The sequence below is a fragment of the Apostichopus japonicus genome, chromosome 17 (assembly GCF_037975245.1).
Source record: "Apostichopus japonicus isolate 1M-3 chromosome 17, ASM3797524v1, whole genome shotgun sequence".
Classification (NCBI taxonomy): domain Eukaryota; kingdom Metazoa; phylum Echinodermata; class Holothuroidea; order Aspidochirotida; family Stichopodidae; genus Apostichopus; species Apostichopus japonicus.
Genome location: NC_092577.1, coordinates 6,219,382 through 6,244,859, shown reverse-complemented (window position 1 = coordinate 6,244,859; position 25,478 = coordinate 6,219,382). Strand labels below are relative to the sequence as shown.

The 25,478-nt window shown below is 37.1% G+C and overlaps 2 protein-coding genes across 13 annotated transcripts in view; one reads left to right on the top strand and one right to left on the bottom strand.

Moving 5' to 3' along the window:
• LOC139985117 (NLR family CARD domain-containing protein 4-like) overlaps positions 1 to 25,478 on the top strand; it is a 468,217-nt gene that overhangs the window by 187,601 nt on the left and 255,138 nt on the right. For 6 of the 10 annotated variants that reach the window (XM_071999324.1, XM_071999323.1, XM_071999325.1 and 3 more), the window contains one exon: positions 4,698 to 4,906. The exons of the other annotated variants lie outside the window; for them this stretch is intronic. In XM_071999324.1, the coding sequence (XP_071855425.1) occupies positions 4,698 to 4,906 (209 nt within the window). The remainder of the gene's footprint in view (positions 1 to 4,697; positions 4,907 to 25,478) is intronic. 10 annotated transcript variants of the gene reach the window in all.
• LOC139985143 (uncharacterized) overlaps positions 1 to 25,478 on the bottom strand; it is a 272,368-nt gene that overhangs the window by 38,074 nt on the left and 208,816 nt on the right. The gene's annotated exons all lie outside the window — the stretch shown is intronic.

Below are 25,478 nucleotides of genomic sequence, written 5' to 3'. Positions count from 1 at the left end.
TACTGTAGCCAGGCTCAGCTAGACGAGTGCCAGAATCGCCGGCAACTCAGTGAAAGAAATGGAATTAAAGGCTTCCGTACAGGCCCCAGCCCATAAGTCGTGCTATCGTGTGACAACGTGTTGTTATTATCCTCTGTTCACAATGTTTCATCGCAGATGTCATTCGTTCTCCGTGGAAAACTTAAGGACACGGCTCACGAATTGTACACAATTTTTAACGTTTCTCGCTTGTATATCAATGAATGTTGTTATTTCTCATTACCGGAAAGTTTTCTGAACATTTTCATCACGAAGTTTCACTATTTCAACGATCGGTGAAAGAGAAAACACAGTTCGATAATTGGTCCCAATTAATTCTTCTTCTGCCGACTGCCATAAAAATAATATCGAAATGGAAATTCTACGGTGCCAAATTTGACTTAAAATATGCACCAGATTGCATCTAAGGACGTTTCAAAACTAAAAATTTTCCAAAGGGGAGGGGGACACCCCCTTAGACCACTCCCCCATTTCAGTCACCACTTCCAGATCCGTTGGCAAATCAAATCCTCCACACCCCCCCCCCCTAACCCCAACAAAAGAACCTTCGCTACGCCCTGGTGGTTCCTTTTGTTTAGGTTTGGTAGTGAGGTATTGCCCACGGTTTTCAAATTTTATGCCTTTGGTGGCTGAGGCAATTTCCTCTTTCTTATAGTTACGGAGTAACAGTTTCTCTGTGAACGCATTCTTTTTCTGTAAGAAATCAGTCTCATTGTTACAGAGACGTGCGTATCGTAAGACTTCCCCTTTAATGAAGCCTTTAAAAGTGGCAAGTGGGTGTGCAGAGTTTCTGTCGAGGTATTGGAAGGTTTCCGTGGGTTTGGTGTAGACTTTGGTGTCTAATAACCCATTGGTTTCAAACCTTGGACCGTTGAAGATTTTCAAATCTAGGTATGTTACCTCGGTGTGTAATATTTCTAACGTAAACTTTAAGAAGCGGTGAATTTCATTCAACCTGTTTACTTGTTGTTCAAGTTCCTGAGGTGAACCGTCGTAAAGCAATAGAATTTCATCTCTATAGCGGAGCCATTTTAAGATTTTATTATGTGTCGGTAAAATCTGGTTTCCCAGTCTATGCATGACGATATCACAGATTTCCGGAGAGGCTTGGCTACCCATGGCGCAACCGATCTTTTGTAGATAGAATTGGTTATTGAACTCGAAACAGTTTCTTGTTAAAAATAAGTTCAATTAGTTTGCGCATGGATATGGAAGATATTTTATTTATTCCATATTCGCTTTTTTCCGCCTTTTCATAGACTTCTTGACATATATCTAATGCCTCCTCTTGGGGAGTATTGGTATAGGCGACGATATCGAGTGTAGCAAGTACTACTGCTTTTGGTAACGGGGTGGCTTCCACAATTTTCAGAATGTGATTTGTGTCTTTCACATAAGTGCTTTGTTTTAATACAATAGGAAGCAAGAAATAGTCCACAAATTCCGATATTTTTTCGGTCGGTGATCCGTTTCCGCTTATTATCGGGCCCTCCCTTAAAAATACTTCAGGTTCTTGGCGACTACGTTGCGTTAGATAGTGTAAAACCGCCTACACCCCCCTTTCATTAAAAGTATATCATAATTATCTCTTTGAATATATCTTGTTTTATGTTTTTTCTTGGGGTGAATCTGGTGTCATAATTTTCGCGCAAAAGAAAAAACGAATCGACGCAATAATAGTGTATCCATTGTACATGCACTGTTGAGCGTTGTTAAATATGTGTCTATCGAGAAAAAATATGTGCACAAAAAAGCGTGTCTGCAACGTTTCTGGTTTTTCTAGTTTTTGGCGAAATGTTTCACCATTTTGCATCTAAGCACTCACAATCAACCAAAAATTTCCAAGGGGGAGGGGGACAACCCCTCCCCTTAGACCCCTCCCCAGGACGCAGACCACTAAAGTGCTACCATCGGGATGTCGGCCCCCCCTTTCTCAAAATCCTGGATCCGCCCTGGTTGTATTATTTACTTCCTCGACCCCTTCGTTACTACATATCCAATTGACGTCAGTTTTTAAACTGTTTCCACCGGGCATACATAACGTTACGTACATTTACTTATATTGGCGCCAACATGTCTGTTGTAAATCTCGAACATCACCCGCGAAAAACTACGAAACACCTGTATATGAATATCGATGACTCATGCTATTGAATACTTGTTCACATCTCGTATCTATCACTGACAATGAATAGTTTAGTGTTATATTAGTGGAGGTGCAGAGTACATATAGTATATTCGTGGGAGTTGTTGACTTGTTGTGTGCTAATTAATATGGATTATTTAATGGAGAGGAAACGCATTTAGTAGCTAAAACAGTAATTATTGATCAGTGAGATAATTTGACGGTATGGTATAGAGGCATAGGCTAGGATGTGTACGAAGGCCAGGCCAAACTTAGATAGGTTATAGGCTAGACTAGTAATAAAGTTAGGCTATGTGTTAGACATCTCAAACATCTCCCACGAAAAGCTAGAATTACTTCTTTTAGCGAGAGGACATGTTAAGCATTCTAACTTTTACATAATAAAAAAATCTTAGCCTTGCTGTTGACTGATTATCAGAAAAGTCCAAGTTAAAGCAACTATAAAGGAATTGAATAAAATACAATCGAGACACTGAGTTTTCTTAAAAGGAAACTTAAATTAAGCGAAGAATAAAACCAGCGATTAACATTCTAGGTGAGATGATGCTTATCCTTTACTTCGAAAACAATTACTTCATTCTAGCTAAGAAAAATTATCCATAGACAAACTGTAGAAACTTTGTTATCCCTTCAAATATCTTAAATCACAGAAAATTGTTCAACTCGAGTTTAATCGTACATAGCATAGCCTTATAGGCCTTATAGGCATTAATACAAGTCAATCTATAACATTCCACATTTAGTAGTGTAATCACCAAACTTACTAAATCTACCAGGTCGGTTATTTGAGCCAATTTTGTGAAAACCTGCAGCTTTGTACCGAGCAGGATGACTGTTGTTATTTAATAATTGATTATTAGTTGAATGACCTAACTCCTGCCAATATACCTGACACTTTAGTTATGTGGAATATAGGTTTTTTAAATACTGTATAGGGCCTAGAACTTTGAGCCTCTATAAAACAGGTTTCCAATTTAAGTTTAATAATAATAAAATGCAATAAATAGTTATTAAAAAGAAATCTTTCGTCCATGTCTTTCCAGCAGCAACTAGATCGTGGTTTTCTACTAACAGCTGGTTTTGTCTTAATTTTGCCCACTTAATTATAAAAACCGTACGTCATTTCCAAGCTAACAGATCTATGGCCACTTGATATTAAAACATTTTTTTTAAAATTAAAATTGCGCCACTTCTGTTACGGTGCTGTAACGTTCGCCAGAGCCGTAGCTCTAACGTTAGTTTTAAAAGGCGCAATCTTCTTATTAAACTTGTAATTGACTGATTTATCTCTCGTGTTTGTAAATCGATATTTGTCCGCTAACTATTAACACCCACTGAACTCCATAGTAACAGAAGATACTACATACAGATCCAATCAACCCGATTAAACTATTACTAAAAAGTAATAATTAGTATAATTTAACCCATGACGATATGAAGTGTTCCAGATAACAATATTATTTGTAAAAAAAAATATAAAAAGCGGATGGTACTATTTAATTGGAAGAAATGATAACGTTTATAAAGTTAAGATCATAAGCGTTACCCAATTTAAGAATATCTACAAGCGCAAAGAAAGAAAAATGTTACATATAAAAAAAAATCCACTAGAAGTTATGTCACACTCAAACCGTAACTTAGAAGTGAATTTGATAACTAAACACAGGTTAACATCACCTTTTAAACAAATCGTATTAATTGGAAATAATTATAATTCAAGCAGAATGGTAGGATTTGGATCAATAATAATTTGTATATTAAAATTTGAGTTTAAGCCTCATCAACCTTCTCTCTTGAAACTTGAATTTGATCTACATCTGCTTCTCTAAATTGCATTTTAATGATAAGAAACAACCTATTGATTTAAATATAATTCTTCCAAATCTTAAACTTCATAAAAACCTGGTGCTAGTTAAAGAGGAAGTTAACTTTTCATGATTCCTATTACATATAAGTGATAATATTTTCATTTAAATTAAATTTTTCTTCTGAAAGTTCTAAATTAAAACACATAAATTTGATCAATATTTTTTTTCGAAAGATAGAATAATGTCAATTCTTGATTACCCATTTTTTTTATAAAATTCTCAACCCGTCATTGAGATTTGTTTCCTATTATAACTAAATAAATTGAAATATATATGTAGCCTCACATTCTTACTTAATTAAACCTTACTTGCTATAAAACCTTTAATTAATCATTTAAATGTAAAACAATCAAACTAACCCTTTAACCCTACATTACCACTTTATTTTTTCTAACCTATTGTAATTATTTCTGTTAATATTTGTCTCCCCTTAAAATCAATCCTTTATTTCCGTTCCATTAAATAAATTCCTTTTTACAACTAAACATAACCTAAATGTTCTAGTTGATAGCTTTACTTTCCTTTCTTTTCATTTCGTTATTTTTATTATTTATAATATCATAATAATTATTCTAATCCTAACCAAATCCAATCTATTTATCTCTATCTACTCTATTATCAGTAACTCTATTCTTTCATTCTAGATTCCTATCTCCTGTGTGTATCTATCCCGATGCTCTCCTAGAGTTGATGAGTCTGGTCTGAACCTTATCCTTCGGTCTGGTCTCTCTCTCTCTATCCTGAGTTCTCTCCAGAAGCTGGAGATCTATGACAGCTACAGGAGACTAACTAATGAAGAGTTGGCGGCCATCTTGTCTTACTCCTCACAGTGTACAAGCTTGAAGGAGCTGCAGTAAGTATTCCGGTGTAGATGTTAGAATCATCATAACAGTTAAACAGGGAATTAAATTAATTAAAAAAGTTATCAATATTAAACGAACAATAGATAATGTAAAGTCTGCTGTAACTTTAATGTCATGGATTGGATTTAACTAGTTTAGTTTGATTTATTTGAATAATTAGGTCATCGCGAAAGGAATTATGTAGGATGTTATCATATATCAAACAAAATATAATGGATTAATATGGAATATTTTAAGATAGTGTTGGTAAGAGAGGGGTCGAGGGGTGGGTGGGGGTTGTTTAAAATGTTTTTGTTTAATTTATTGTTAAAATTTAAATTAGAAATAGGTTTTAGAATGACAGGAATGTTTATAAGGATAAAATAAGAGATATATAAACAAGGTTGTTTGAATTTAATAATTCGAATGAGTTTTAAAATAGGGTTTTTGAGTTTATAAGTAGTACTGTAAATGTAACTTTTCAAGCTGAAACCTCCAAAATATTTGTTTTTAAATTATGTTCAATCTATTTAAGGTTTTGTTTTTCAACGAAAGAGATTGAAAATCGTTATAAATATAAAAGAAGTAAAATGATGGCAATAAAATAGCAAAAACCTATGAATCTATACTTAAAATCCCATGTGATCAAATTATAATACTCTACTCTCTGCTAAAACTGAAATTTATACCAAACAAGCAACCAATAAAATAGTTTTAGTTGTCGCAGTTTAAAAAATAGTTCTTCAAAATAAGTTAATAAATAATATTTATCAAAAAATGGAATAAATAATTGTAATGGAGTTAATTATAAAGTTAAATTGTATTTTTTACTACCTAAAATTATTAAAGGAAAATATGTATCTCATAAATTGCAGAGGTTATGATTTAATGCATTTAAAACTACATCAATTTCTTCTTTATAGTTTGAAATCCAATTTGACAAGAAATAAGCTCAATTTATATTAATTTTCATTATTCTTTTAATAATTTTAAACAATAATTTAAAGGTCATCGAGAGCTTCAGCTTTATATAATTCATAACTTTGAACAAAAACTGTTTAATAATTTAAAATTCCTCGAAATAAATATTTCGAGATACTTGATTTAATCAGGATGTCCCTGCTTTGCCCTTTAAAATTTAGTGTAATTGAATCCCTCACCCCAACCCAAACCCCTCACTTATAACCCATTCGAAAACCGGTTCACTCAATACACTCCCGACACCTCCTATTTACCAATCCATCGTTACCCTACCTACCCCCTTCAGTTGTAACCGTTATTACACTCATTGTTCTTCGCAGTTTCCCTTTTCAATGTATTTTTACCCTCCTCCCACCCTAACCATATCATCACCCTCATTGTTCCGGTCACCGGGTGTTTTTTTTTATTATTATCTCTAGCTCCATTATCAATATCCTGTGTTTTATTTGTTTCTTCATGTCCATTATTTCCTTCACATAGGCCTACTAAGAATATATTGTAGTTTTACAGACAGAGACGTAATCCTCGCTAATACGTTAATTTATTTCTTTTTTTTTGAGACAAGATTCATGAGTCAAATTGGTAACACAACGAATATATTCAGTTTAATATATCGCTAATCCTCTCGCCTTCATCAGTTCCTCAGACCAACCTCATAAAAAGCTTCCCATTTCCATCCTTACACATTCACGTTAATGTTATCAGTTGATATGATTCACAGTGTATGACGTGTTACTAAAAATAATGAAAGAAATATTTAAGATACCCAATCCCGCCTCACCCGACACTCCAAAGAAACAAGGAAAAAATATTCGGTAATACCATAAATAAAATACAATATAAATGAAAATTATTCAGCATGTCATATTCTCAATGCCGTTCCAGGAGTAACTGTAACCACGGAAAATGTATCAATGAAAAGTATTTTACGTTGGCAGTATAGCTTGGTCGAATTATTAAAAAAAAATGTAATACAGATCTATGATTATTCACTTTCTAGACTATCAATGCTTTATCCCAATCACCGTATTCGGTATGCTCTTCAGTAAGTTTAGTCACCATCTCCACCCTTCAGACACCCTTTACCGGCTCCCGCCACTGCCCCTCCCTTCGCCAACCCTCCTGAGAGATTCATTTGTATGTTTTCAGAGAGCCCGTGAAATCCACTCCATGTTTCTACCCGATAACTTCATCACCGCATTAGTGCACACAGTAGGCATATTCTACTTCTACAATAGTTTTCTGTGCAAATATATGCAGCACTTACATTATACAGACGATTGATTCAAACAATTTATGTTCCAAAGCAAGTCAATAGTAAGAATACCACACCTGGAACTCCCGTAAATATCTCATTAGCATAATAATAGATGACTCGAGCCAGTTTAACATCATGAATAGAAACAGGTAAACGAACCACGTGCCCATTGTCAGTAAACGTGTCAAAGTAACCATGGAAACAGATATTAAGTAGGTCAGTAGGTGTACAGCAGTAACTACGAATCATCCATTGGGGAAATCGTCCAAATAACATATTTTTATTAGGTCATACGCATTGTTGTTGCATACGTTGCGTTCTAATTGTTGGTTATTCTTTGTAAGTTTTACTTTACATGAGCAAAATTGCTCTCATTGGTTGTTTAATGTATCCTCACATGCTTCCATGCAAACCAATTGAAGGAAACTTGAATAGAGAGGGCTTATTGACAACACAACGTTATGAATACAAATTATAGAAGGACTGATTCTTGTTATGTTCAGTTTATCTTTTTGAATTGAAGTTGCACTTCTCGTTGGTAGGGGTCTGACTAGATAACACATGATTGTGATGCTCTCAATTTGGTTAAATCTCTATAATCCTACGTCTCTATGTTCCGACTAAAAGAAATAATGCGGGACAATTTATTTTAACCAAACATTACTGCAAGCGGCGCGATAGATTTTTTGTTGGTGCCCCGCGATGATTTGTATATTTGCACGAAAAAGATATTAACATGAAAATCGAAAGGTACACATACGGTAAGATAAAAAGCCAGAAATGTTTCAGTATATTAAGTTGTACTAAAGGAGGTATATAAAGGAACTTAATCAAATGGTACAAACGACAACCATGATACAAGACTATGAACCAAAAACACAGCCCTAAAAATTGGTGACCGGATAACTCACCCTGGACAATTACCCCCCCCCCCACCCGGACAATTACCCTCCAGACAACTACCCCCTGGACAATTACCCCCGGACAATTCCCACCCAGACAATTCCCACTCGGACAGTTCCCACCCCAGAAAATTCCCCCCGACAATTCTCATACCGGTCGACTTCCCCCGGACAATTACCCCGGACCATTACCTTCCCGGACAATTCCCCTCCCCACCCCCGGACAATTGCCCACAGATAATTGTCAATCGGGAGCACCCAATTGGGACGATTTTATAACGCTAATTACCAATAAAAAATGTGCGTTGGTAGGATATGATTTTACATTAGCATAACCAACAGGCCCAACTCACCTGAGAAAAAAATTATCGCGAAGTTAAAGATACGAACAACGCGTATCTTTGTGCGAGATTCTCGTGCATTAGTGATATATTTATTTATTTCCGCTTTCTGTGTGTAAATCATGTCTTCCCTGTAGAAAGTGACTTTTTTTTTTTTTTGGCCACATAAAGGAGTGAGATATGGGCTAACTTTGGTCTACTTACATAGATATCTGAATTACTGTACCATTTTCGTCCTGTCACGCTATCAATGTAATAATTTTGCAATGTAGTAAAACATACGAACACCGTTGAAATGAAAAGCTTAAATAGCAAAACGACTGTATTTTAGGAGACAAAGTACCAAAACACTTTCTTGTTTCGCGTACATTGTGTATACTATAGCTAATAGCTAAACTAACAAAATGATAATATCTTGGGCGTCAATTTGGTACACTTTTGGGAAAATAGATTTGGCGCGCTTTGATACTGTGAGAATTAACTGATCCTTGCACATGCATGCTAGCTAGATAACCTTAACAGTTTCTGCGCACTTCGCGCGCACTTTAGCTGAATTCGTTTCCCGGTAGACCTTTATTTGACTCTTTTTTATTCCTTGCCATAGGCAAAAGGAATATATGCAGTCACGCATGTATGTGTGTGCGTGTGTCTGTCTATGACGCCGGCTTGTAACCACGATGACTGAACGATGCAAGATCTGATCGGTATCATACTTGGTTGGTAGGTTACCCACAGTGAGTAGATGGTCCCTATCGTTGTTGGTGCTAATCTCATTAATATTCATAAGTGGACGGACTCCGTATCTCGGCAACATAATGGCCGATTTGTTCAAACTTGTTTGGTAGCATTGGTAGGAGGTGGGGTAAATGCGTATGTTACTGTTAACCTTATCGCATCTCATTGATATTCATGAGGCGCGGAGCCAAATGTAATTTCGTTGACGTCAATAACGCAAGGTTTGATCTCATTCCCATACTTGGGTGGTGGTTTACCCATAGAATGTAGGTGGTCCCTACTGTTTTTGGTGCCAATCTCATTAATACTCATGAGTGGGCGGGCCTTCGAACACATTATTTAAATGCTAATATCTCGGCAACCGTCTGTCCGATTTTGTTCAAACTTTTTTCGTTGGAATTGGTGGGAGCTGTGGGTGCATGTGAAGGTTAGAAACCTTCTGCATCTCATTAATATTCTTGAGGGGCGTGGCCAAATATTATTTCGCTGAAAATTGCTCAGAACCACTTTTTGAATCCTTGCCAGAGGCAAAATGAAGATGTGCAGGCATGCATGTATGTGTGTGTCTGTGACGCCGGTTGTAACCACTGTTAGTGGATTACGCAAGTTCAGATCATCCTGATACTTCCATGGTGGATTACCCATAGTGAGTAGATGATTCTTATTGTTTTGGTTAAGGTCAAAGGTCACCTGAGGTCAACAGAGCTAGGTCAAACAATTATATCTGGCTTCAAATCCAAAGTCAAGGAATCACGAAGCTCTAGACTCTTGTTATGCATTATCGCCAGCTACTATACATTCCCCGTAGCATTTATGTGGTGTTACAGTAAGTGTACGCATTTTGCATGCATGGTAACTGGCTGGTGCCAAAAATTTGTTCGCGCAATTCACGTGCACTAGCTAGGTTGATATGTGTGATAGTGTTTACTCCCTTCTATACATGGTAGCTAACTAGCACAACATTTTCCGACAGTCCTGTCATCGGCCCACTTCGTATGCATGGTAGCCAGCAACTACACAATTTTCTGCACGTTTACTAGCTGCACTTCTGCTGTCAGTGATACTTTGCGCATTTTTAATGCATGAAAGCTGGATATCAGAACTTTTCGCTCGCTTCGCGCGCGTTTTCATCCTTGGTATCACGTATCCTTGACATAGGCTACATCAGAAACCTTCACACCAACATGACCTATAAACGACTCCTAATGAACCATTCTAAAAACAAGCCGTTTTGCTCGCGCTTTGAGCTCGCATTGGGTATCTTTTTCATGGTCATTGGAATTCCCCCCCCCCCCCCCGGCATGAAACCCTAAATACGCCACTGTCTGTGAGCTTAATTCAGGTAACTCATTGTTTCAACAAGAAGAACTGCAACTGTTTGAAGAGAGCTGAGGTGATACAAGTATCGAAGAGACATTGATTAACTATATAATATTGTTTACTAACCGTGTAAGAGCACTTGAATCAGTTACAAAACTGACGGCATATAATCCCCGCCAAAAAAATACACGGGAGAAACCCCGCTCCCCATATCAATGCTGGAAACTGCGAGACCAACATGGCGTTTTCAACCCCAACATTGATTGAGGGGGGGGGGGGTGGGGAGCTCTAAGGACAGCCAATATGCATGCACTGTATTCATGGTGCTGTTGTCCCATCATTTTTGGCGGGTATTGTAGACACCTGAGACATAACAAAAATTGGAGACGGAGTCGTGGATCGTTTATGCATGGTTGAGTTGTCTTACGAGCAAAAACGACTTCTAAAACTTTCAACAATTCAAACATAAATTACGCAAAACAGAAGACTGCAAATTCTTGCTGTTTACAGAGCGATTCTGATGCTGATGTCAACCGTACCGCACTGGGCGTAAACGAGAACAATATTTTTCCCACGATACTGAAAACGGAAAAATTTCACACAAATTAGATTTTTTTAAAGAATATACACACTGTAATATAAAGCATGAAATAATATTTCAGAAAATAGAACTTCATTGAATCAATAAGATTTCCAACTGGCGAACAATCGACCACCCACCCGAACCGAATTGTACAGTTGCTTATAATAGCGTTTTCGACTTGAATATATTGCTCATTTATATGCATCTGTGTTATAACATGATAACACGTGTTATGCTAGACGCACATTTTATTGTGGCCTGTTTTAAAAACAATATATAAATATAAAAATATAAAAAAAATATAAACAATATAAAATATAAAATATTTTATATTATATAAAAATTTTGAAAAAAAAAAAAAATAAATAAATAAATAAATAAATATATAATACCACTACGATTTACTGTATTGTGTCTTTAATATATCTAGCCCTCGCATGCATGCTCCCAAAACATAACACGTGTTAGTGTGTTATAACACCCTGGCATATAAATGCATAATATGCTACACGCTAAGAACAAATATAAGCTCACACCTTTTCGGCTTGGGTGCACCACCAGCTTCACTGGGACTCGAACCTGAATGGACCTTCTGCTTATTTGCAGGCTCCCTTTTCCTCTTATATTGGAAGACGAGCACACTGGCTCGCCCATTTTATATACATTTACAAAGTGGTGTTTGTTACCTGATAAAACGTTTAAAGCTTTTAAAGCTACACTTGCAATTAATGATATTGGAAAATTTACGTATTCAATGAATCAAATAAATGAAAGTAATATAGTGATATAAGTATGGCTAAGTCTGAATGATAAATGTAACTATTGTTTGATGATTTTGATACATATATCACTCTCTAAAATAAAAAAAAATGAAAAAGGAATCTAAAAGACTGAAAGTAGGGACCAATGGAAAGTTGAAAGTTGAAAAATTTGAATTTAATATGATTGATTATCAATAAATTTGATTGAAAATCTCAAACTTTTTTCAATTGTAATTTGATTGTACACTAGTTTCAATCTTTTGAATTAAGAGAACATTCTTCCCAGGGTGACAAGTTGTTTAAATATTTATTCTTCGAGCAGAATGGCGCACTTTAAGAGTGGTACATTATGACACGCATATAAGTCATGTTGAAGTGCCGAGATTGCTGGTGTAGCCTGCATTATGTTTATCAAGAATGCATGAAACTAGGGATAAAAACGCTCGAGAATCGCGCAATCATCTGTTCTAGCGAGCTACCATGCATGCAAAATGCGTAAAAATATCATAGTAGATGTACATTTTGTGCGCGCCGAGCGCACAGAGAATATGTTGTTGCTACTACCATACATGGTCAACATAATGAGCAAATGAAAGGACTATGACATGAACAGTGCAGCTAATGCGCGCGAAAGCGCGCGGAAAATTATGCATGCGAAGAGAGATAAGAGCTATCACAGTATCAACCTAACTAGTGCACGCGAAGCGCGCGAACATTTCTCTGGTCTAGCCATCTATCATGCATTCAAATTGCGCAAAAACTAACACAGCATAAACGCTGAATATCCCAGTTCTGTCGAAAAATACACATGTGGATGCAAGCATATGGCAACTGATAAAGACGCTGTATAAGCGGGCAAATTTTTGAGGTGATATTAACTGGAAAGATGTTTCCAGGAAGTCATATACACCTGATCCCAATCCCTACCAAAATGTAACTTTTTAACCTATTGATCGACTTGTGATTGATGGTCAAGGGGCATGTGCAGAAATTTCCACGGGGGGGGGGGTCCAAAATGTGATAAAATGTAATGATCGTCGTCCTGGGGGAAGGGTCTCAGTGGAAATTCCCGAAGAGGGGGATTGTCCGGGGGAAAATTGTCCGGGGCAATTGTCCGGGTGGGAATTGTCTGGGGGCAATTGTCACGATTGGGAATTGTCCGGTTGGGAATTGCCCGAGGGGGAATCGTCCGAGGGGTACTCGTCCTGTGGGTAATCGTCCAAGGGGGAGTTGTCCGGGAACCAAAAATTATGGTCAGAAACAAATCAGGACCATAACAATGTCATGTTCCCGCTAAGTGGCGTCTGTACGATTTCATGGGTGGTGGGGCCAAGTACCCAATTCCCCCGACTGGCAACATTTGACATTATTTAGAGTTGACTTTATTAATATTTCAACCAGTCATGTATGACCAGCCTCATTGGTGTGAGGGGAAAAGCCTCGTCTTTCGCCTTAATAGTCAGAGAAGTTTTTTTAGGCTTATATTGATATGACCTTTCACAGCACCATGAAGTGTTTACCCTTTCTAACATGATTTTCTTTGGATGCTCGCGTCCGTTGGGAGGGGTCTAAACAGGGAGACCCCTTTTATGAACAAATTTACCTTTCATTAATAATTGTCAATGCTGTAGCAGCGAACAGGTTGACACAAGAACGGTTGTTCGATAAAATATCAATTATTTAAAGTTCATCAATATTTCTATTATATGGCCTACACGTGTCATTGAGTTGATGTGACCGCTATATATATATGGCCCTTACTTCATATAAAATATTAGTGAAATATTTTAAAGTGCATCTTTCAGCCATTCAATGAATAGATACAGAAAACAAACGATTGTAAAGAAAAAGCTTTTACATTAAAACAAACTTGCAACAGTTTGGTAAATATAAGTTTATTATGCTAATTAGATACGAGGTACGTAACCTATATATTTTCTTTACATTGACCAAAGTAGTGTTTTATACATAGAGCTGTGCAAAGCAGGTATAAGGTAGGGTGATACTGAGCTAGACTTAAAAATATTAATTGGATATTATACACTATATATGTTACCGGTTAATCCAGATAATGTCATTTTATGCTCGCTAAGCTCAACTTGCTTCAGTAAGGACTCTTACAGACAATAGGTTTGTATATGCACAGTATATAACAGCAGGGCTGTCAAATATTCTATTTACAGAATACGTACTGGTTTAAGTATTAAGGTTTCGGCATTTGGTTTAGTTGAGACTGAAAAACAGCTAAGCTTGATGAGTCGCCATATTCAGTAATGTTATTAGTGAAAAAAGTTTGCGTCCCAGGGACGCAAGCCCCTGAAAAAGTTTGCGTCCCGTAAAAAATGCTTGCGTCCCAATCGAAAACCAATTACGTTTACTGTATGACCTACTGTACTAATACTAGTGTAGTATCACAGCCTATACTTTGTGAAAGTTATACACAGTATACAGTAGGGCAGAAATGCTCAGTGCCTTAACTTTGCTATTTTTCAGGGGCGGCCGGGGCGCGAATTTTTTTTTCCCAAATAGGTTTGCAATTACGGAGTTTTCAGCCAATCAGATTGCTCGTGACGTCAGCATAAATAATAGCCATCGCTTGGAAGTTCGAAGACATATATACTGGGTTACACACTGACACTTGATTGAGTCTAGTTAAGGGGTTTCCCTTCAAACGTCCTAACTTTACTTTTAATGCTTGGATTACATGTTGACCTCACTTATGATACATACGCTACCTTCTATTTGGTTCGTGTTTACGTTATCCACGATTCGTGAGCCGTTCTATTGAAATCAGAATTCGTTTCGTGGAATGGGTAGGCCTACACTAAAAGCAACTTCACGACGCGAGTCTTGAGTGAATATACGCAAAACAGTATAGTGTGATAGATTTCCGTCACTGCACTGTGTACAGAGTTTAATGCTTGGATTACATGTTGACCTCACTTATGATACATACGCTACCTTCTATTTGGTTCGTGTTTACGTTATCCACGATTCGTGAGCCGTTCTATTGAAATCAGAATTCGTTTCGTGGAATGGGTAGGCCTACACTAAAAGCAACTTCACGACGCGAGTCTTGAGTAAATATACGCAAAACAGTAGAGTGTATAGTATGATATATTTCCGTCACTGCACTGTGTACAGAGTTATAATACATATAGGCCTACAGCGCATGTGTGATGTACCCTGTACGAAACTTTCACTGTGCGAAGTTATCGATAAATGCCTTCACAGAGAACTTCGATCAAAGTAAATCATACAATACTAGTGTGCTAAATATGTCTAAACCAATTCCAAACATATCTAAATATATGTACGGAAAGCTTCGGGTAATTTTGAACGGGTATATCTTCGTTGCAACAAATGGATGCAGAACCTCGAAGTGAAGGTTTCTATGGTGATGACGTAACTTTTCCGACCAATCATGAACGACTATTTACGCACATTTGCAAACCTGTTTGGGAAAAAAATTTCGCGGCCGGGGCGCCCCTCCTTTCGACCACCCTGCCGTTTCAACCCCATTTTTACCCCCAGTCCCCCCTCCTTCATACGTCCTTCTACTTCCCTACTCGCCAACTCCGTAGTAGATCCGTGCTTTGACCTTGCAGCGATTCCAACAACTCTTCAAAAATCCCAGTACCTACAGTGTGCATATCTCTCGCTAAATTCCAGTTCACTGTACTACTGAATGTACATGCCGGTTCGAGCTTCATTTTCAACTACACATGCGCAAATCCTTAAAATCTGATCCAACATTTATGCTGGCTTTTTGCAAGCAATCATCTACACGAAAATTACAGTAGGTCTATGTGAATAATTTTTTACGCAATGTAGATTTAAAAAAAAATCAGTTCGATGTTCTAAAGTACAGTAGTTTACACACGAATGTTGCGCCAAAATAACATTTACTGAAGCACTAGGTTAATTGGACTGCGAAAAATTGTTGCAACAGAAACTATTGATGGTTAGAATGCACATTTTACAGGGTACATTAGCAACTGTTAATACAGAGAGAAGAAACATACTGTGAGCTGAAATATCCTGTTCAGGATCAGAGAAGTTAGCTTCCCACAAAATGCATAGATTGTCTCCACTCATTAACATTTTCTGATCAAAACAATGATTCAAATATTACGAAGCCTCTTCGATCGTTGTCAAAAGGTATACGTACTGTATGTGACAAGGCCTAACGTTATGATATTGGAGTGCACAAACATGATAGCCTATACCGCAAAAGACTTCACAATCTCTGTACAGGGGAAAGTAAGTTGCAAGTAATTGTTGTTAAACAACATACTCCGTGTTCACTGAGCATTACATGTGCAAGAATTTTCACAGACAATGGATGGGGACTTATAACCAATCAAATCACGGGAAATTTGGAAAAGCATCATTTGCTATTTTCAGCATGAAAATCTCCGTAATGGGGTGTTGTTAACCCTGTACCTTGCGGTTGATTGTTATGATATATTTATTTTCAAATAAATTCAATGATCTGTTGGAGTAGGGGAACTTTTGCTTCTTGTCAGAAGAAGTTGTGGTTTTGAAAAGAAATAATGTTCATTCCAAAATGTGTTTTGACAGTTTTGTTATGTTTTCCGTTGACCTTATTGTGAGTGTGTATACTTGGGGTTTGTTTCTCAAAAAAAAAGTTTGCGTCCACAGGACGCAAGCAATTTGGAGACTTTGCGTCCCTGGCCAAAACATTGCGTCCCGGACGCAGAATCCTGCGTTCGTAACAATGCTGCATATTGTAACGAATTTTTCCTTTAACAACATTTTTGTATTTTACCAAACTCTTAGCAATCATAATGAATAAAAATATGCTAACACAACGGTTCAAGGTTTGACACCCTCCCTATACCCCTACCACCAGCCCGGTTAATTCATATCGGCCCCATGCCAGATCTGTGTGTGGTCGATCTATAATGGTTATTGCCAGAAAATAATACAATTTTAAACGATATGACCAAAAAATATCGGATTGCTGAAAAAGAGGTAAAACGAGTGTTGTAAAATCCCCACATGTCACACCACAATCCCTATATTTTTGGTCTATTTGCTTGTAGGTTAAGTCACCAGTATAGAGACACTTAGTGTAGACTTCTGCAAATGTTTGCGATGACACTGTCCATTTACCGTGTCAGGGGCAACGGAGCCATGAAAGAGGGGTGGGTGGGGTAGGGGTGGGGGATTGATTGGGCACATACGTTGCCACTATCCCGATAACCCTTGAATGTGGCCTCCGTTTTTTAATGGAAATTACTAGTTGCGACTTCGTAATTAAAAGTGCTCTCTTGTTGTTGTTTCTTTGTAACAAGTGCTGTCATGTCTAAAACATTGCTATAAAAAATAATAATAATGATAAAACATGCAGTTCAAAAGTACCGGTATAAAGAAACTTTTTGTTGAAAACATTCAAATATTTTAACGCACACAGTATTCCTTTTGAGAGGTTTAACATAATTTCAGAGGTTAGTGGTTTCTTGCGTTAAATCAAAGTCACATGCTCCACTGCCCCTCAGTGTTTGTGCTTCCATGAAACCATAACAACTCCCTGATGAAACAGTTCTTTTGCGAATCAACGAAGATCGCGTTGGCGTAGTTCTTAATAAAATATAAACAGGAAGTTGTAGCAATGCCTTGGTATGAAAGAAGTCTGATATATGGGACACATGGAGTTCTTCATGGAGAACATCGTTGAATAGGAAGATTCGATTGTGTACTGGTTAAGGAAATTCTTATCAACTCCACAAACAAATGTGATAATGAATAAATACTTAAATAATAAGGAATCTTGGTATATCTGCCTTGTTCATGTAATTGCAACAATTTGTGTTTACTTTTTTACTAAAATCACCCGGTGTTTAGCCCAGTAAAGAATGCTGCTATGTCCTCGACCCTCCTATACCCCTCTCCATTCCATTCTTTCTCCGTTTCAGTACAAGTGTTTACAGGTTTGTCATCCCGCCATTACACTTTATCACTTTAGTTATGTCAAAGACGTAGTGTTTGTATTACGCGCCGATAATTTCTTGCCGTACAAGCAAAGCGCCATCAGTCGGATGGGTGGCTTCAGTATATGTCGCATGACGTCATTCTCCCTACTTCAATTCTATGATCCATTCTTATTTATTTTTCGTGGGATCGTTGAAACACAAGACTTGTGATTATAATTAATTCCGATCAGAATGATCAATCAGATTTGATTTATTTCCTTGTTATTTGCTGTTTACTTTGTTACCTTCATTAATTTGATAAACAATAAACCTGACTAGGAGGACATTCCTCTACGTCTTCAACATCTTACACGATGATTACTCTACTTCTCTCCATAGGTTTAGGCGGTACGATCTACCAGACACTATTCCGGTTGGATCCATTCCATCATCCGTGAAGTCAAGAAACTTGAAAGGTATTGTCACAATGACGTCATATCAGACAAATTTCAAATTTCTTACATTTATTTAAAGGCTTTACTAACCAGCCAACTATGTGAATTTCTGTTGACATGTAAAGTGTTGTTGATTCACATACAAGAGAGTTATGGATCAGCAACACATGATTGCCATTTTAAATGAAGAAGACACTCACAACAGAGTCTTGTGACAGTAAACAACAAATCGAATAATAGAAATGTAACAACACTTCATATTGCTAAGCTTGGTTGATGTAAGAGATAAGTCTTATACCTTACATGTCCATGTTTCGAGATCACTGCCCTATAAGATGTTTTTGAGAGTAGCAATCAAATCAACTGATGCTTTAAATCTCTTTCTGAAAGGAAGTGGTATCACACACTTTGGGAAACTTAATTACACAGCGGCAATTATTGTGTAAGGTTTTGAAGTAATGCTGTGCCCCTATAGGAGTCTATCAACCCCCTTCCACCCCCCCCCCCCGCACAAACACACACATTTAAACAAATCCACACCTCCGCTTAAAACCATTCTTACAATCTGAATTGCAAAATAACGCCGCAAAGTGTAACATAATTCTTTTGCAATTTCTGCAAACGAAGTTTTTGTTTCTCTGAAATTGCTGCAAAGTGTTTAAAACAAAAAGGAAAACAAAAAAGAGACCAAACATGTGTCGGAAATGTTGGTACTAGATGAACCGTACTCAAAATATTCTGATGGACAACATTACCATGAAGACTTTATAAATGCACAGAGAAGACACTCGTTCTGCAGTGGTTTACAGGAACAGAGGGTCGTCAAAGCCGACATCATATATGGAGAGGAGGGGGGGGGGGGGGTCTGTGGTGCTTCCCCAGAAAAAGGGGAAGTTTATACTGCAAATAATACCTCTGAGGTGTAGTTTGACTTTAACTATGTCCAATGTCTAAGTCGAAACACTACACTGTGCTATAACTACGCTGATTTAGTTGGAAATACGTGGTAGCGTTTCTTTTTTTTTTGGGGGGGGGGATGGAGACATCCCATCACCCCCGCGATGTGCGCTTGACAAGAGTAAAATTTATATGTATTGGGGAAACTAACATCCATACATGATTTGCCTGAATAAATTTTAGTATAAATAAAAAGTGGGTAATGATATGAAGGAAAGCATTTAGAATTATATATGAATTTAAAACCATATTCTATAGAGGAATTAAAGTACTGAGGTATGCAATAGTGTGTCACCCATTAACTGTTCCAGAACGGGCACCTATTTCTTTTGTTTCACATATAGTTGTCATGGCAACCAAGCAGAAACTGTGTTAAATTATCAGTAGACATTTAATTAAATATTTTCCTTATCATATGGACATATTTGTAAATCGTAAAGTTAAGAGTGAACGTCTAGTGAGACTAATATGATACTGAAAGAGTTCTTTGCTTACACTAACGCTGTACTTGGAAACAGGAAAGTAGAATTTTACTATTATTATTTGAGAACGCGACCTCATAAGTATACAAACAGTGGTATGGGTGTCACACCGCTCGGTCTCAAATTGATGCCAAGTCGGTTGACCAATTGAAGATAAATTTTTCATGGTCGTACACTTAAGAAAGTAAGAGTTATAATACAAAAACGAAGAAAGGAAAACAGAATCGGCCTGTCTGTTATTCCCTTACGTCTATATTTCCCCAAATTTGGATAATATTAGGTAAATAAAATGCAGCAGATTCCTGATGCTCGGCCCCACCCCTTCACCAGGGCCTTGCACTTCAATCCGCTGAAAATTGAGCACTTCTCATAAATAGATTTCAGTGTTTCACAATTACTTCAATATATCTGCAAAACGCTGCAGCGTAAGTCCAACGGATCCCCACCAGCCTGCTTGCAATACATTCTAGAGAAATATCATTTATTTATAACATGTGGTTTCCGAGGGGCTTCCCCTCGTGGAACCAACCAGTGCTTCAAATATTTTCCAGAGAATGTAATTCCTCTATCTTATGTACACGTAGTTGTTGTGGTTGGACTCGCTATGAGAGAACAAGAAATATTAAAAATGCTGCTTTTTCACTGGGCGTTAGCCCCTCGACCCGCTACTGGGCTCTGAGAAACGTTCTGTATAAAGTTGAGGTTAAGCTTCTTCCTGACAACTATTTCTCAAAATTCTGCAGCTTCTGGGGATCTCGCATCGCACCCTTTGATAACATTAAACAATCAAAATAAAATATCTAATTTACATTTTTTGGGGGTCTGTAAATCTGCAAAACGAAATGCATAAAAAAGGCTTTATTTTGGATCTGATAAGTATTAGTTACATTTTCAAGCTATTGTAACCGAACTTGCGTAGTATTGAAACTTTGAAAGTTATTCTTTAAGCTGTTTAAGTAATGTTATATTTCTTTGCCGGGAAATCCCCGTTATCCTCCTAAGTTGTTTACTAAGACGTAAGCAATTGTGGCCTTTCGGTCCCCGGAAGACTGGTGACCGCAACTCTGAGGCGGTGTACTTTGAAGTAGAACATTCTCGTGCGCGTAAATTTAAGCCATTGTTTCAGTATAAAAGGAACTGATGGTGCGTGCAGCGTGGGACTCTTTGACAAAATCTCTCAAGACGTCTACGTACGGTACGTTATCATATCATTTACTATTATCCAAGTAGGTAGGTTTCTAATACCACGGCACCGTGTATAACTGTTCGTAGATATTGTAAGCGCTCAGAATATTATTGAATACATTTGTGAGTTGTATAAATTGTTAGCAAACTGCGCTATTGCACTGAGTATAAAAGGAACTGATGGTGCGTGCAGCGTGGGACTATTTGACAAAATCTCTCAAGACGTCTACGTACGGTACGTTATCATATCATTTACTATTATCCAAGTAGGTAGGTTTCTAATACCACGGCACCGTGTATAACTGTTCGTAGATATTGTAAGCGCTCAGAATATTACTGAATACATTTGTGAGTTGTATAAATTGTTAGCAAACTGCGCTATTGCACTGAGTATAAAAGGAACTGATGGTGCGTGCAGCGTGGGACTCTTTGACAAAATCTCTCAAGACGTCTACGTACGGTACGTTATCATATCATTTACTATTATCCAAGTAGGTAGGTTTCTAATACCACGGCACCGTGTATAACTGTTCGTAGATATTGTAAGCGCTCAGAATATTATTGAATACATTTGTGAGTTGTATAAATTGTTAGCAAACTGTGCTATTGCACTGAGGGAGATTACGCCCAGTTATTTAGGAGCAACTTTATTGACCGACTGTTATCATTTTACGTTATTTAGTAGCGCTCTGAACTGCTTGACAATGTGTGTACTTTAGTAGAGATCAGTGTTCTGCTGTGATTGGATATATTTCAGTTAGTCCGTAAGTAGGAACATTAGTGAATAGCCTAGGTCAGCTATCAGAAAGATACATTACTGCCATTAAGTCCATCGATTGGTTCTAAGTATATTTACATCGATTAACGGCATTGCAGACACCGTTAAGTTAAATCTTTAGCTTTGAATCTGATTTCATATTTAGACGCTGCGTTTGGCGTTCCGTTTATCGCCGCGTTATACGTTGCGTTTTACGCTGCGAGTGGCGCCGCGTCGGCCGTTGCGTTTGGCGTTGCGTTTAGCGCCGCGTTATACATTACGTCCTGCGCTGCGTTGGGCGCCGCGTTGTACGTTGCGTTATACGCTGCGTGTGGCGCCGCGTTGGACGTTTCGTTGGGCGTTGCGTTTAGAGCCGTGTTCTACGCTGCGTTGATGAATTGCGTTAACAGTTACGTTCAGCGTAATCAAGGATAAGTGTAAGAACATTTAATGAACCTAGTAAGGAGACGGAAGTCTGAATAAACGATACCACTGTGCCACGAGCACTGTAGCATCTTCTCCATTGTCATCCTTTTGTCGAGACTCTCTTTCGCCGACCCCATCATAATAGACTGCCCCACCAGACAGGGAAGTTACGTTACACTATCAATAAACATATTGTTTATCGATTCGATACAGTTTCACATCTGTATTATATACCTGATGAGGTAACGATGTATATATCTTTACTCCCTATAACGCGTAGTATATGTTGCAGATTGAACTTAAAATTGCTTTGAATTTCGCTGAGATGCTAAAATGTTGTAAACAGATTCAATATGTTTGAGTAAGGCAGCTTACTGTGTTTCTAAGAGTATCCATTGACCTTGCAAGTAGTAGTTAAGAGAGCAATTCAGAGTAGATATACAATTCAATTAGTCTTCTTCATCGGTCAACGAGTAAATTCCAAAAAATATCAATTATGTCTTTTTTATTGAATGTTCAATGTTCTTACTCATTAAATAAATATGATGCTCAAGAGAAAGTATCCATCCTTCGCTTGGATCAAGCAAACGGCCATGGATGCATCTATGCTGTAGGCCATGGTAGTCTATAATTAAAAAGAAGTTATCGTGGTTAATCAAACTAGATACATGTTTCTTGATTTAAGTGGATATGAGCATTTGTCATATCGTCCTCAGAATTGTTACTGAATCATAACCGTAAAACTAGGGACCTGCTTTTAGTTACAGCAGGTGGGTAGTTCTGGACAGGTAAACGGCCGGTTATTAATAGAGTGCACTGCAATTATGATATCTTTGTAAGATCCGCTACGATAGCCTAGGCTTGCATTCGAATTTCGTAATCAGAAGAAGTAAACAAACAGAAACAAAGGGACGTTACAATGGTCTGTTCTATTTCAACTCAGCAATTATAGTAATTGTAAACAATTGCTGCTGATTTTTCTGTTTAGTTCGTGTTGTAGTTTTGTCACGGCCTTATTGATGATCTGAAAGACAAACCACGACACAAAAAATAATTTATATTGATATGGTATCTTCATTAATATGTGTTTACACGTAAGTGTTATTTGTCTCCATTTACACTTCTGTTGATAACAGACTTTAATGTAGGTTTCTTAGAACTAATCAGAAATTTGGACAGCGTTATTGTTCAATGTTACAATTGTGCATGTCAAGTTATAATAACACGATGTTAGATTATACATACCTTCCTCCTCCATATAAGGTACTAGTAGAGAGATTTATGTATTTAGTCTTAATACAGTTGAAAACAAACATACCTAAGAAAGTGACTGGAAACAAGAAATATACACCTTAGTTTACACAACTGAAATACTCTCAGGACATTGGAATTGTGATCACGTGATTATGACGATGATTTGCCTAGGCTTGTAGCTCCATAAATCCAAATACTATATTTTCTTATGATCAACATTTAGATTATTGGCTTTCATGATCTGTGATGACGTCACTGATGTTTAGTGTTCTCTGATCAGTTCATCCCCTCATGGATGATTATGCTTGATCTGAACATCGAATACTCGACTATGATTTGTTTTCTTAATTTAGTTCAATATTCACTCCTATTTGAGTTGTTTCACATGTGTTATGTGGGATAAGTGCACAACTGATCAGTTATGCTATTGAGATGACAACAATTCTAACCTGATTGGTTATATAACTAAGAGGATAATGGTTGTAAACTGATCAGGTATAAAACCGAGATGATAATGATAGTAAACTGATCGGTAATCTTACTGAGATATAAGGATTGTTAACTGATCATATATATTACTGAGATGATATAATAGTAAAACTGATACGATCAAACTTAAGGAATCAACCAGATTGATTTATCAGCTGATATGAGGGTATCATCGAGGGCCAACATAAATCCGGTGAATATAATGTTTAATATTTCATTACAGCCCCCCCCCCCTCAAAAGAAAAAAATATTTAAATTGCACTTGCATTTTCATCAATTTCGTTTGTTTTATTCATCAGTATGGAACTATCGAGGTGCTAGTTCTCGTCGCCTGAATCTACAGACCGGTCTATGGCAGGTAAGCGATTGTACACATTTCTTACAGCTATTGCTCATAATGCATTCTGGTCAGTTTATATGAGCTAAGCTGCCCTTTGTATTACTTTACCAGTAAATATAAAATAAATAATAGTGACAACATAATCAGTAAAATGCACTTAGTTGATGGTAGCATTTGAATTAGATTGTGATAAACAGATATAAGTTAAAACAACAGACAATTACAGACATCTTCTTGCTCCTGCTCCCAAACGTTGGTCAGATTTCTTTTATTATTGTTGCCTTTTCTACCTGAATGTCACCCCGTGTGTCCCTTATTACCCAACCATAAATTTGTTTTATTATTCAAGATATATCAAAGCACAATACTGGCTTGCAGAAACGAGACACACATGCTAACTTTTAATTAAATCAGGATTGAAATCCAGCTATATACTACAATACTCTATTATTAAACACTAATAGAGATTATTCGAATAGTTCAGTAAGATTAAAGTATATGGACAAAATCACTCTGATTGTGTTTTCTAAAACTCATTTCGAAACAGCCGTCACTGTATGTAAACATAGTTTAACATAGTTTAAGTTTGTAAAGATGCAACGTAATATTTCGCGACATTCAGAGAAAACGGAATTCAGATCGCCGTGTAAGAAAGAAGAGAAAATTGAGAGACTAGAACAGGGAATGTGTGGGGGAAGGGAGGCTCTTGATATGCGACGATTGTTTCATGAATCTTATTCAGTCCGTCCAATGTATTGTTCTATTTTGAAACACTCGTACAACTTCCATATCAGTGAGATTATCAGTTAGATAGTATTACTATTATTGTAAAGATAAATATACAAGGTTTACTTTTTGACATGTTTGTTACGTATATGCCAATCATTTTGCATATACCGTCGTATTATTTTGAGGGGTGGTAAAAGTACGAAGCTCTAGAGAGGACATGGTAAAAAAAAGTATAACGTACGTACGTAATAATAATTCGTGCGTACGCATTACTTATCACGTGCGTACGTAATGATACTACTTACGCACGTAATAATATCACGTACGAACGTGATATTTATTACGTACGTATATATATGTGGTATGTATTACGTACGTACGTGATAATTAATACGTACGCACGTAATAGTTATCACGTACGGACGTGATTATATTACGTACGTACTTATTATTTTTACGTACTTACTGTTGTGCTTACAGCCATTCTCATGATTTACGTTGTAACAGACCGTTTAACTGACCCTGTATCTTACTGTACCAGTTCCTTGGTTTCAAATAGACATGGACATTGATATGTTTTAAGTTGTTTCTGTTGGTGTGAGACGTGGGTCTTCCATTTATGATTTAACACTGATAGATTTAATACTTTAAATTGATGGTCTTAATCAAGTAATAGGGTAATCAAATTA